Genomic DNA, 15,113 nt, shown 5'->3' on the forward strand with positions numbered 1-15,113 from the left:
ACAGGTGTGTGGATGGATATGGTCAATTTGTAAGCAAGACTCTACCGAAATTAGTATAGTATTTTGATAGGTTCAATGTATACGAATCTCCTGTAATGTTGTGAACATACTGGTATCAATTGTATTTGAATAATGTTTTCTTTGCACAGGTGCGTGGATGGATATGCTCAATTTCTAAACAGCATTCTGCCGAAATTAGTATAGTGTTTTGATAGGTTGAATGTATATGAATCTCGTGAATGTAAACTTGTGAAATATAATTTAGTCTCTCTATGTATGCTTCTTAGGTTTTATTTCTACTTTTATTTTCACAATATTGAAAGTAACACCAAACGGGCCCCCGAGGAAAAAGGAAAGAATTCAATTAGGTGCAATTCAACTTGAATAGGGTTGAAATGTATACTCAGTAAAAGAGTTGTATGATATGATGATTTATCTTTAGAACTACCAAAAAAAAATAAAATCCTAAAAAGTGTGTACTGAGCCATTTGTATTTCTACAGTAGTTGGTTCATGGCATCATTGTATCCTTCCACTTTCAGATGCTTCAAAATTGTGTTACTCAAGATACAAAATTTTCATGAACATAAGAATTTTAATGTTTTGACCACAAACATATTGCTAATAGATTCTTTGGCATGGAGCATTAATCTTTTGTTCATAATAAGATTGATATAGAAAGGAGGGTATGTCTTATTTTTTTAAATATAAATTAAGATTTTTTGTTAATTAATACCAAGTTGCGAATTTAGATATGAATGAACAGCTTCAATGAAAAAACTTTATTCTCGATAATGGAATTCGAACTAAACGAGGAAAAACATTGGAATACTTTGGAATCATTGAATGCACAAACCAAATGCCAAGCAAAGGCACAATAGAACCAATCATTAAATCAGAAATGTAATGACAATCCAAAATGTAGAAAGTTAAACATGAGCCAGACGGAAATAATAACCTATGATCTATAAAGGAGGAAGTTCTATTAACTCCTATCGATAATGGATACATATATGATGAAGAAGTCAAAGTTAAAAAACATTAAATGCAGGCAGTGTTGTCCCAACTCTATATGCTAGAACATGTTAATAACATAGAAGAAGAAAATAATTTACAAATCCTTAAATTTTGCAGGATTCATGAAGGGTGAAACCGTTTTAACATTCGGAAATGTAAAGACAATCTAAAGGGGGATTGTCGTCTGAAGGAGAAGCAGAATCAGAATTCAGCTTCTCTCAGCTACTCGCTGCCTTCTCTTCATTACCACCTACCCTACCGAACACTGAACTACTCTTCTTCTCTGGTGAAATCCATGGATTCTCTGCAGGCTTCCAAATGTCCGTCAGCAGCTTCTGGCCTACTAGCTGAGGCTACTGCTTATTATCTTGTCCTCTTTTCTTTCATGCAGTTGTTGCTGCCGATTTGGCATTTGTTGCTGCTTGTTTTCTTCTACCCCCATTCTTTCCAAATTCTAGGCCAGCAGCTACCACATCCACCTTAAAATCTTCATCGCTGAAATCATCGTTTTCATCTTCCCCATCAGATATCTCTGTAACAGTTAACGACTTTTCTGTGCTGCAGCCTTTGATACTTTCTTCCTCGTTGGCACTTGGGGAATTTCATGTTAATTCCCAACATCAAGAACAATAAGTTTTGAAATGAGCAGAAGACTCGATAAGTATAATTGTAGTAGTCATTGGAGGAGTAATGACTAGTCTATCTGATCTGAGATCATCAGGGTGTTCCCTTACTTGGACAAATGGTACGGTTTGGAGCAAATTGGCCAGGGTGATTGCTAATCAGAGATGGATTCTGGGGGATCTGAGGGCTAAGGTTGAATTCCTTTTCCCTATGATTCTCTCTAATCACTCGTTGTGCCTAATTTTCCTGTTTGAAGAGGGGTGTCTGGGAAGACGATCTTTAAAAATTTTCAACATGTGGACTCTAAACCATAACTTTCTCGACATTATCAGACAAGGTTGGGATACACAGGTCCAGGGCTTTGACCAATTCAAATTGGTGAGGAGACTTCAGGGCCTGAAAAAACCTATAAAGGCTCTTAATGCATCCCATTTCTCCCAACAAAAACTGCACGACAATCCCTCGGATGGTGACCTGCAACTACTACTGAATGAAAGGAGAGGGACTGTGAAATGATAGATGGGAAAGGAGAGGGAATGTGAAATGATAGGTGGTTTGGGTGTGCTGAATCTGAAAGCCAGGAATCTTTCCTTGCTCACAAAAACATTCTAGAATATCCACTCTAAAAAAGACTTTGTCTGGTCCAAATGCGTCAATCAAATATACCTGAAAGGTTCAAGTTTGTGGGAGCCAGGATAACAAATAATGAATTCTCACTATACAAAAAGCTCATTAGAATTAAGAATCAGATTATGTGAAGATGTGCGAACCACCTGGATGCATTGCTTCAGCTTTTTGAGGAATGGGACCTCGATCATTCTAGCTCTTTCATTTGCTATAACTTCTAGATAACTAAAGGAACTACGGTTCCTTGGTCCATGGTGGTTTGGAAGAGTGGAAGTAACTCTTTCGCTAGGAATTATAAGGAAACTACCTACTTGTGATAGGCTTATTGGGTTTGAAGGAAACCTGTATTGTTCCTTTTGGTTGGTAAGAGAGTTGGTCTGGCCTCTACTGTTTATCTCATATGGAATGCCAGAAATAGGAAAAGGATTGAAGGAAAATTCATATCCCCAATGGAGTTGATTGGGATCATTCAGAAACATATATACACAGTACTAGGCCAAAAGGTCCCTAGATTTGCTCAGGCTCTCTTAAGATCCTGAGTGTTAACTTTATTGCTTGTAATTTTGATGGAGCTCATTTCCCCCCCCCCCTTATATCTGCCCAGTGTTCCATGTAAATACTCATTTTGATCAATATATTTACTTATCGATCAAAAAAACTGTATGATAAATTGATGGATCATCGACTCTCTTTGTGCTACAGATAGCAGTAATAAATGGAACATAACATTTAAATATTTCCTACTCAATAATAAAATATATAAAGATTTTCCTGTTTAATTAAATATAGTTAATGTATATATATTTATAGTGTATGATTGTTATATATTACATTTTAACTAAATCACAAAATTGTAAATTAAGCAAATCTCGTTACTTGGGGTAGCGAGATTTAAGAAAATCTCGCTACTCCAAGTAGTGATATTTAAAGGCGAGGCCTATTCTTGTGGAGACGTGTGGCAGCGAAATCTCGCTACTCCAAGTAGCGAGATTTGCTTAATTTACAATTTGTAATTTATAATTCCCAGCCTTAATACACGTGGCAAAATCTCGCTACTCCAAGTAGCGAGATTTGTTTAAATCTTGCTACTTGGAGTAGCGAGATTACGTTAGGATCATTCTAGGAAATACTTTCTAGAATGAGGTATTATTTAATATATATTTTTTTTAAAAAGTTAAAACCAGAAAAAACTCCGTACAACACGGACCGCGGCTTTCGGGAGCGTCGCTTTCATTTCGCAACTTTGTAAGTTGGACTTCACACGACAATAATTTATTATGATGTTTGTAATAACAATTATTATAAGTTGTCTTTACTATATTATTTTTTTGGAACATTGATAATATTCTTATAATATAATATTATTATACATTTCTATATTCGTAATAATAATTTATTTATATATGTAGTAGCAAAAATAAAATTTATAGTATTTATTATTTTCATTTCATAGTATAAGATAATTATATAAATTTTGAAATCATATTGCCTTTTACTATTTTAGTTAATTATATTATTAGGTGTTGATGCTTGTATTTATGATATATAGTTGAAACTTTAAGATGAAATTAATTTATTATTTAGGAAAAAATGTTAGAACGTTTTGCACGAAAAATTTGATTATTACTTATAGATATTGTTTATACACAATTTAGTGTAACAATAAATATTCTAAAATATTAATCAGAATTCAAATGTTAAAAAGTCAAACCATGCGTCTTGTATGTATTTTTAAAAATTTTACAAAAAAAAAAAAAAACAAAATAGATTTCATGAATTAAAGATTTCATTTTGAAAATAAAATATTCAAGAATGTTATTCTAGATGAATTTTTTTAATTCCGTGAAAATATTTGTTAAAACGTGTATTCACGATTTTAGGACATTCCATTTCTTTGCATTACATTATTTACACATTATTTCAAATTATTAAGAATATAGAAATGTATAATAATATTAGCACAATGTAATCATACAAAATTGAGATTTGAACCTTGATATATAAATAATGATTGTCCCAATGATGCCTCCTTTCTTACTTGGCCAATTTGCAAGTTTGGTGATACTCCATATAATGTAGAATTTTGTTTTATACCATTCACTTCAAAAGTGGAGCAAAGTTAAATGTTAAGTTTTGCAAAATATCGATAATTACTACAAGAAATTAGTAGCCTTTCAATGTCGACCAACACAAACAAGGTGATAAGGAATTTCTAAGGAAGGTTTTTCAAGAGCATGAGAAGCGATAATTGCCAAGACATCAATTGAGATTCATGAATAGCATGATGTGGCCAAGAAGGTTGAAAGGAGTTTCCTTGAGGCACGCAGGGCACAAATTGATGACATTGAACACCACTTGATGAGCACATTTCGATATGCTAAAGACAACATTACAAACATGAGCATTGCAAAAGAGTACCAGCAAAGCAGTAAGAAATTGATGGATGTGCAAGAGTGATACTTCCTCATTCTTCTAGTTCTATCCCCGTTGCCACCAGTTTTAATAGTTCATGAATGCCTTTAAAGGATTTAGTATTCCCTTATTCCTTGTTGATAAATTCACTAATTTGAGTTGTTCAATTTTGTGTTTTTAATGAGAATTGGTTTTTTTTTTTTGTATTTTGGAACTGGAAAGGACGGTTTTGTTGGTGATTATTGATTCTCTTAAAAAAAAATGTTGTTTTTGTAGTAAACACCCTCTTACATTAGGCAAATGTCAACAAAAAGCCATAGATAGATGGTAAACAATGATTTTGGTTGCAAAGATTTTTCTTTAATTCCAAAGTTGTTGGGCATAATCAAGATTTTCTATTTTTGTGCTGAAAGCTCTATTCTTTCGTTATGCAATTCTAGATCTCAATTCTGTTTAATGAGGACAATGACCAACAATATGCATGTCTACATAGTAAATATTCCATTTGTACTTGGTATGAAACTTTATCTTGTAGAATAAAACAAGAAAATGCATATGTAAGCTCGTGTGTGGAGAGAGTTGTCGGGAAAAGGTAGCTTAGTCACTAAAGATGATATACTCATTTATGAATCATCTACTTATGAAAATAGTTATACTTCCTAAAAAGGAGATTGATAATACAATTATTTTTATATTCGACTTGAAGTCCAAGTGTGTAGAACAATAATATGAGCATTGTTGATTTTAACTCATTAACTACTACAATTTGCACATACCAAACAAATTTATTGGTTCCATAATTGCGACAATGAAATTTCATGAAATGGTTTGGTTAATGGCTTCTGTTGACCAAGAAGTTCCTCAGAGATAGTCTTCATTGTTGGCCTCGACTTTGATTTGGCATTTGCACAAGTAAGAGCAAGTTTTGTAACAAGAACAAGCTCACTGGCAACTAGCTGATTGGTTGGAGGTGAAAGGCGTGAGTCTATCACATCATTGAGCATTATGTATTTAGTAGATGGAGATGACAATGAGGAAAGCAGCTCTCCAGGATGCCTACCTATTATTATTTCTAGTGCCACCACCCCAAAGCTGTAAACATCACACTTTTCTGTAACAACCATGGAGTAGGCTAGTTCTGCATAAAAAATAATAAGATGTTAAAACATGGCTTCCTAACAATTAATGATATGTACCATGTTCAATCTAACCATCCGCATTATGTTATATTATCAGAATTACAATACCTGCAAACAACAAAATTCTACACATGTTACGACACAACTAATAACAATGGTGGTATGTTAAGACCGACAAGTCACTAAACTAGAGATGATCCAATTAATAACATAAGGAAAATATGAGAAAGTTTAAAAGAAGAAGAATATACACATCCACCTGGTGCAATATATCCATAAGTGCCTGCAACTATTGTTCGATTGGATGAATCAGAGTGTAATAGCCTGGCAGTACCAAAGTCCGACACTAAAGCCTCAAATTGAGAGTTCAAAAGAAGGTTGTTGCTTGATATGTCTCGATGAACAATCGGTGGGATGCAATCATGGTGCATGTAAGATAGAGCATGTGATGTTGTCTTAACAATGTTGATGCGCTTAATCCAATCTAGCTTCACTGCTTCATCATCATCCCTCAAGGCACAAAATAAGCTCCCCCTTTCCATGTACTCATAAATCAAAAACATGCATCGTCTATGTAGACAAAATCCATGAAGCTTCACAATGTTTCGATGTCGAATATGGGTTAACATGTGAACCTCATTCCTAAAACTATTATCAACTGCAGGCTCCTCAGCTTCCAAATGGTGAAGTTTCTTTAAAGCAACCACTTTCCCACTAGGCAATTGTGCTTTATAAACACTACCGTAACCTCCTGTCCCGATGCAGTATCTGATGTCGAAGTCCTCTGTTGCTTCAATGATGTCTTCATATGCAATCCTACCATCATAATTCCATATCGAAAATATGTCTCCATTCTTAATGACACTTGCTTCATTTTTTGTATTCTTTCCCTTTCGATGAGATAGGAAAACAAATCCAAGAGCAAGGAGAGATAGGAATATGCCGATGGGAATAAAAATGGACTTTTGGTGTCTTCCTATATTTCTCCTTATTTTGTACATGAAGCCATTGGGTGTAGGGGATGGAAGGCAAGGAGGGAAAGGTCTCATCTTACCACACAAATTCTTGTTGCCAATTAGTCGCATGGGTTCATAATTAAACGAACAGTAGTCATCTATTGGTCCATTGAGGGCATTATACGATAAGTCAATGAAAAATGAATGACAAATATAAGATGGAAGGGTTCCAGAGATCTTATTATGGGAGAGATTCAATAAGACATAAGATTCCAGATATTTGGGTTTCAAAGGTAACCCTCCACTTATTATGTTATGACTAAGGTCAATAGTAGTTAAACTTTGAGGTTCTTCAATCCACGGTGGAATAGTTCCACTAAAAAAATTTCTACTCAATAGTAGCATTTCTAATTTGGAGCAATTTTTCAGATCACTTGGGATGTGCCCGCTGAGGTTGTTTTGTGAGAAGTCTAGACGAACAAGATTCCAAAGTCCTCCCATTTTTCTTGGTATTTCGCGAATAAGTTTGTTCGAAGACAAATTAAGGTACTCAAGTTGGGTTAATTGGGTAAGCTCTTGTGGTATGGTACCGTTTAGTTTATTTGAGGAAAGGTCGAAGTATGTCAAATTGGTTAGACGAGCAAAGGCTGAAGAGACTGGGCCAGTGAGGCTATTATTGCAAATGGAAAAAATGTTCAAATTTGTCAAATGACTTAGGGGAGCAATAAGACCTACCAGCATGTTGTTTTCAAGGAATAACTTCTCCAAATTCTTCAAATTTTCTATTTCTAAGGGAATGGAACCATTTATTTGATTTGAACCAAGGTTTAGAATCTCCAAATTAGTTAAATGACACAATGGGGTGATTGGACCTGTGAGCATGTTGTTTTCAAGGGATAACTGCTCCAAATTCTTAAAATTCCCTATTTCTAAAGGAATGGAACCACTTATTTGATTTGAACCAAGGTTTAGAATCTCCAAATTAGTTAAATGACACAAAGGGGTGATTGGACCTGTGAGCATGTTGTTTTCAAGGGATAACTGCTCCAAATTCTTCAAATTCCCTATTTCTACAGGAATGGAACCACTTATTTGATTTGAACCAAGGTTTAGAATCTCCAAATTAGTCAAATGACACAAAGGGGTGATTGGACCTCTAAGCATGTTGTCCGCAAGGTTCAAAATAGACAAATTCCTCACATTCCCTATTTGTGGAGGGATGGAACCACTTAATTGGTTAAAATGGAGTTGAAGAGTCTTCAAACTGATCAAATGACCTAGAGGAGCAATTGGAGCCAGGAACTTGTTAAAACCCAAGTCTAGATGCTCCAACTTCTTCAAACTTTCGATCTCTGGTGGGATTGAACCATCGATATGATTACTATATATGAATAAAGACGTCAAATTCATTAAATCGCCCAAAGAAGAAGGGAGTGGACCAATGAGGTTGTTAGAACCCAAGTGCAACTCCTTCAGGTTCTTCAAGAGAGCAAGGGATGAAGGGAATGGTCCTGCAAGAATGTTGTCACTAAGATTTAGAGAAATTAGATTTGTCAAATTGCTCATGAGTGAGAGAATGGAGATGCTGAATGCATTGTAAGAAAGATCGAGGTCCACTAGTTGGGTGAGGTTAGAGAAGGAAAGAGGTGGCAACTCATCATAAAAATTATTATAGGACAGATTGAGGTACTTGAGCTTCTGTAGAGCACCAATCTCGTAGGGAATACTCCCTTGGAGATCATTCCCACTGAGATCTAGAAGTTCCAGGTTTGGGAAAGAAGAGAAGTTAATCATGCGAGGGTTCAGATTTAGGTTGTCAATAGAATAAGGAAGGGAAATTTCAGTGACACTACCAGCGTCATTACAGGTTATGCCACCCCACTTGCAGTGACCTAAACCGTAGCCAAAGCCGGGGGTGTTGTTGCCTGCAGTTGCGGTGGAGTTCCACCATCCACTATCAAGGAGAGTCTTCACTTCTGTTTCCAAAATTGACGAAGATGGCACTATTAGAAAGATAGCGATAATGGTACAAGTAGCGTAAAGAGAAACAAAGGCTGCTGCCCATGAGAATAAGGAGATGGGATTAAGAGAGGATGAGGATGCCATTCTATATGGACTAAATGTGGTGTGGTGAATTAATGTGCGCTGTGAGTCCTTAAATAATGCATGTTGTGTTTGTGGCCAGCCAAGCCCAGCAAATCAACATGGGAGCACTATTTCTATTATGGCAGTCCATGGCCTCAATCTTTTGTACCAAAAAACCAAATAAGTAATTAAAAAAAAAAAAGAAGATAAATGTGTGGTCTGGGTGGTTGTGCATGGTCTACATTTCACACTCGATATGGGCGCTTGTACTTTTTTAGCAGTAGACTCAATAATTTAATATTTAAAATAATAGGAAAAAGGATATGGGCCCTTAAGCCCACTTTATGAAAGCGAATTTTCAACAGCCAATAGGCAATACCCACCTTTCAGCTTTCCTTTCCTTACCTAATACCTAGTGCGTCTCCCCTATTTTCGAATTCCGAATTTTGATACAAAATAAAGCGAAACAAAATATAAAAAAAAAAAAGATTTTTTTCCAGGATGTAAATACTCTTCTTTTTTTATTACTTTCGAGTAAGTATAGACTTGAATCCATCATCGACAACAAATATTTTTATAAATATTTTAGTGATAATTTTTGTAATGCATTTTGTAAATATTTTAATAAAAAATTTAAATTAATTGTTTACAACTTTGATTGTATTTTTTTTATTAAATATTATTTTTTATTATTCGAAACTCTAATTTTGACAAACGCTATAGCTCTACCAAGCAATACCAAATTGGGAAGATGAAAATATTGTTATTAGTTCATAGACGTAATCATGATAATTCATTAGGCAAATCACAAGTGACTCTTAACCAAAACCTTATCATTGACTTCCAATTCAACTTCAAAACTAGTATATCCTAGACTTCTAAAGATTTGCCCTCAATAATAATCTCTTAATAACAAACTGCATTATTTTCCACTATCAGAAAGAATTCAACCTTAAACTTTAAAACGCAAATGATAAATAACGAAGACCACAACTATTTTTCTTCTTCAACTAACTCAACATGTCATGGGTTGAGACCCAAATGTAGTGGTTCAACAATTTCTGCAGCAACTTCCTCAACTACCTTTTCTCACTGGTCTATCTCTTTTGAATGAATCCAAAAGGAAGGTTTCTCTTCTAATTAACACTGTTTCAGCCTATAGAACAATACTCATTCAAAACCACTGAAATTTTCACTTTGCCTCCCACCATTCACTAAATTTAAACAACTGGATAGGACCTCCTTTCAACCCCAAAATAATTGTTTTGTGAATTGAGGCACAACTATACTCCTCTTCTCCAAACCCACCATTGCCTGCTACTCTTGCAAGAACCTTTGCTATTCATTTGTATACCCAATTCTATAAGTTTATCATTCTAATTTTCTTTTGTCCCTGTCCAAGTCTTTATCTCACTTACTTTTTTTTTAATGAGTATTTTTCTTTAATTTTCAAAAGCAAAGGCAAACATTCCCAAATCCATCTAATCACCAAATAAGGGAATCTAACACCCCCCCCCCCCCCCCAAAAATTAGCTGCAAATTTGGGTTTCCTCCTCAAGGCAAACAAAACATCATATCCAAACTTTTCCACTTGCAAATAAAAGGGTTCTCTTTCAATCTGACACTATTATTAACCAAAAATTTTGGGTAAAAGATACTAATTTTTCATGAGATTTCAAAAATACAGTGAATTTTTTCTTAGGCTTCAAAAGTGAAACAAACTTCCCATAACATTTGATTTTTAGAACACTAACATCCGTAAAAAAGGTTTGTTTATTTGAAAAATATAAGGGGAGGTTTGTATTCTTTTAACAAACCTCAAAAAATATTTGTGAAATTCTTGAAATCTCAAGAAAGTTCCTTGAAATTCCTCCTGAATAAATCACAAGTAATATGTGTTGACATGTTAAAACTAGTTTGAACAAATCCTTTCAAGACAGACCTAAAGCCCAAAGTATGAAAACAAAAATATTAGTTGTCACAATTGAAAAATATGTGCATGATTAGCAACCATCTTTTGCACATGCACAATATGGCAGCATACCATTCACTATAGACTCATTATTGACCAAAGACTAAGAGGGAATGGGACAAATTACATTGCTTAAATTTCCACACTGATAATAATGGGACAATTTCATTGCTTAAATTTCCACACTGATAATAATAGTTCATTAGATGACCGAGAGACATGACAACCTGTCCTTTGTAAGGCTACTCCCCCCAAGTTTTAGAATAAGAATTGGAAAGCAAAAGAGATCTGGAAAATTGAAGTATAAGTCAACTCATTACAGATTGCCCAAACTTGTCTTCCACGTTGATGTATTAAATAATGCATGGTTGGGTGTTGCGATTGTGGCTGGCCCAGCACAACAAATCAATTTGTGTTGCCGTTGGTCTTTGGGTCAACTCTGATGCTACCCCTGCCCCTACTTATTTTTCCAAGAGGAGAAAATGATATGCCTCTCACTTTCCTGGAAACCAATTTGCACTCAAAGCTGTAGTTTCCACTGGTTTCCACCCGACTGACTTCTATATTAACCGAAAGAGGATTTCAAATTTATAAAATTAGTTTCTTATTTAGGATCAATCGTGCTGTTTTTTAAGATATTATTGTTTTAATGAAAGCAGATTTCAAATTTATAAAATTAGTTTCTTATTTAGGATGGGTCGTGCTGCTTTTGTAAGATATTATTGTTTCAACTTTAAAATTACTTTCCAAATATTTTATAAAATTTAGGAAGAAAGAGAATAATCTATACTCCTAATTAAGGGATCATAGAGAATCCAACACCATCACGGTATGTGCATGATATACTAATAGTACCTTTGTGTTATATTGAGAGAAATCATTGTATAGATCAAGTGAAAATCATGACAATCACAAATCATACCCGTTAGTTGGTTCATACTTATCATATATGAATGTCTTAAAGTGCACATTTATGTAATTATTGGAACTCGATGACCTATTTAGACCTAGAAATTAAATGCATAAAATGGGTATGTCCACTTTAACTCAATAATCCATTGAAAATTTCAATCTAATCAATTGTAATTGTAATCAATTTAATGCACATATATAAAACTATACTATATTCAATCCCGTAGAAAGGTTAAAGAAGTTAGAATACTTGGACCTCTATGGTAAAAATCACAACAGTTTGATCAATGGTTCAACATTTCATACTTTATGTTCACATGGTTTATGTACATACAAGAATGAAAAATTTTGATCACTAAATATTCCTTTCCAATTTACAAATCGAGACAAACATGATGATTCAACAACAACAATAAAACCAAGCCTTAAGTCCCCTACGTGGGGTTGGTTATATAAATCTTTTCTCACTAATTTATATAATAATGGATGATTTATTTTGAAAAATTTAGGGCTATATATTAAATCCTTATTCACTATCTCATTCCAAATTATTTTAGGTATACCCCTACCCGTTCTATTACCCCCTCCCCCCATAGTAATTAACTTGCTCTTCCTCACTAGTGCACTATGTGGCCTACACTGCAAGTGCCTAAACCATCTGAGTCGTCCCTCACTTGTATTATCTTTTATAGGAGCTATACCTAAGTTACTACGAATATGATCATTCCTTAATTTATCTTTCAATGTTATACTTTTCATCCATCTAAACATTCTCATCTTGGCAACTTTTACATTTTGGATATTCTTTATAGAATCACCTATAATAATAACTTAATTTTGTATTTAAATATCATCCACCACTTTTCTTTTCTTTTCTTTTTATAAAAAGGAGGGCGGCACCTCCATTTATTTATTGATATACCCTAACTTTTGGTGGAGGAATATCATGATTACAAGACAAACATTGAGAGATTACAGATAGAAAAAATTAAAGGTCTTCCAAAAAATAATACCAACATTCAACCAAAACAGGACTACATATCCAAACAAAACTAAAAAGAACATAACAACCATTAAACACCCCACGCATCAAACCAAACAAAAGAAACAAAACAAACCTATATCAATACCAAAAGGAAACCAACCAAACATACCTCATATAAGTCGTTCACATCTTATCTAGTTTATTAAAACATTTGATAACTCTAAGACGTTGACTACTATTTGTAAACAAACTATTCCTTCCCATAACACATTGTCCAGCAAAAGCATCCACCACTTTATTCCCTTATTTATACAAGTGATTTATAGAAAAATCTACTCCTTTTGATAAAAAAGTCTTCTCATTCCTATTGTACAACATCCATCTTTAGTTCTAAAATAAAATTAAGTTATTGACTCCCCAGAGTTTTAAAATTTTCAAGAATTTTTCTGAAGGCTTACCAAAAAGACACAAATCTTTACAAATATTCGATAAAAGTACAAGTTAAGGAACGGTTATAACTATCTCAAAAATCAAATTAGGAGAAATTTGTAAAATTTTTTAAATCAAGTTATGTGTCTTGTTGCCGAATCTCACAAGAGGTCCATGTTATTTTTTAAAATATTAGGCGAAGTTTATTTCTTTTTTTCAAACTCAAATAAGTATATTTTGGTCTTGAACTTTACTATATGTATGTGTTATTTTATTTTTTATTTTTCATAATAAAAAGATGAAACCTACTTTTTAACCAAAAGTTATAGTTAAATTTAGAAGTTACATTACGCTCTGAGGACGTCTATTAAAAAAATTGCAAATAGTTATGATTTCAAAATAAATTTTATTAGTATTTGATTTTATTATTCATTTTTAGGCTTTATTTCCAACCAAAACTAACAAACAAAAAAAAGCACCATAATTATAGCTATTGCTCATTTAATTAAATAATAAAATCATGCCTAAAAATAATTTATGAAGTTATAATAATCTATTGCTAAGATTTTGCCCTTTACACATCACAATTGGATCTATGTCTCTAGGCAAAACTTATTTGCATTCTTGAAGGAGGACATATCTCATAATTCATGCATAGATTCTCAAATATATAAGTTTTACACTCACATTTATACATTATATTGATTTTTAACCTAGAGAAGAATTTTTTTTAAAAAAAACATAAATTATAATATTTTTCATTTGCACACCCAGGAGTACATTATTAACTACACACATACACACATATAAATTGGAGATTCAGGTGTGGGAGAATAGGGAAGCATCTCGCCTAGGACAAATTGTGTAAAAAAAAAATGGTTGAGGGGGATCAAAACTCTAAATTCTTTCATTCAGTTATCAATCAAACGCAGAATAAGAGTCGTATAGACCATATGGTTCTGAACGACGGGAGGATATTGGAGGGTGTGGAAGCAATTCATAATGAGGTAGTTGTTTTTTTTCTAGAATTTTTTTTCAGAATCTTCAGCGGCTAAACCATGCGATCTGTCCGAGTTAATTCAAAGGCAAATTTCATATGTTGATAATAATTTCCTCTGCTCCGAACTGACAGAATAAAAAGTTAAAAGAGTTGTGTTCTTTATTCCCAGAGAAAGCAGTCCGGGACTGGATGGATTTGACTCTGAATTTTATAAATCTTACTGAGACATTGTAAAAAAAGATCTCTTGGATGAGGCAATGAATTTTTTTCAGGGTACTACTCTTTCCAAGTTTTTTTCCTCTTCATTTATTGTTTTAATTCTGAAGGTGGATAATCCTTCTAGTTTTGATAAATTCTGACCTATTTGTTTATGCTCTGTGGCTTATAAAATTCTTTCCAAGATTATTGTTTTTAGACTAACCGAAATTGTTGACAAGTTGGTCTCACATGAACAAGGCGCTTTTATTCCTGAGCATAGTATTTTTGAAAATATTGCATTGGCTCAAGAAATGGTTCAGTCTTTTCACAAAAAAATAGCTGGCAGCAATGTGATGGTAAAACTCGATATGGGTAAGGCTTATGACAGAGTGAATTGGAATTTTCTTCTGGAGGTTCTTAAGGTGTTAGAATTGGTGTATTCCCAAGAGGGGGGGGTGAATTGGAATTTAACACTTTTTCTCCAAGGTTAATCTATCCTATAACTGTATATACACAACCTAGGGTCTGTCTATTCAATTTTCAAATGCGTAGATAAATATAATGTCAAATTTAAGTCATACGCATCATTCACCCATAACATACATGTGCAGTAAATGTAAAATGCAAAAATGTAAATGAACACACGATATGTTATCGGGGTTCGGCCAACTGTGCCTACGTCTTCGCCTCAAGCTCGCAAGCCGGAGGATTCCACTAAAGGCTCACTTAAGGGTGGAGCGACACCATTTACAACCAGG

The 15,113-nt window shown here is 33.9% G+C and overlaps 1 protein-coding gene across 2 annotated transcripts; it reads right to left on the minus strand.

The window, feature by feature from the left end:
* Positions 1-5,276: 5,276 nt before the first annotated feature.
* LOC131155505 (MDIS1-interacting receptor like kinase 2-like) lies at positions 5,277-8,900 on the minus strand. 2 transcript variants are annotated; one of them, XM_058108714.1, is made up of 3 exons: positions 6,078-8,900; positions 5,740-5,817; positions 5,302-5,664 (listed from the first exon to the last, which is right to left on the minus strand). In XM_058108714.1, exons 1-3 carry the CDS (start codon positions 8,878-8,880, stop codon positions 5,465-5,467), a joined length of 3,081 nt encoding a protein of 1,026 aa, XP_057964697.1. In that variant the 5' UTR covers positions 8,881-8,900; the 3' UTR covers positions 5,302-5,464. The 2 variants fall into 2 exon arrangements, with proteins under 2 accessions (XP_057964688.1, XP_057964697.1); XM_058108705.1 differs by having other exon boundaries at positions 5,277-5,817.
* Positions 8,901-15,113: the final 6,213 nt, after the last annotated feature.

The sequence above is a fragment of the Malania oleifera genome, chromosome 1 (genome assembly GCF_029873635.1).
Source record: "Malania oleifera isolate guangnan ecotype guangnan chromosome 1, ASM2987363v1, whole genome shotgun sequence".
NCBI lineage: Eukaryota > Viridiplantae > Streptophyta > Magnoliopsida > Santalales > Ximeniaceae > Malania > Malania oleifera.

Bases quoted from the DNA above. Each gene is read 5' to 3' on its own strand.
- LOC131155505 (XM_058108705.1), bottom strand. From the start codon at position 8,880: ATGGCATCCTCATCCTCTCTTAATCCCATCTCCTTATTCTCATGGGCA. The intron at 5,818-6,077 runs GTGGATGTGTAT...TTTTTTATGCAG, and splicing joins TTATGGATATATTGCACCAG to AACTAGCCTACTCCATGGTT.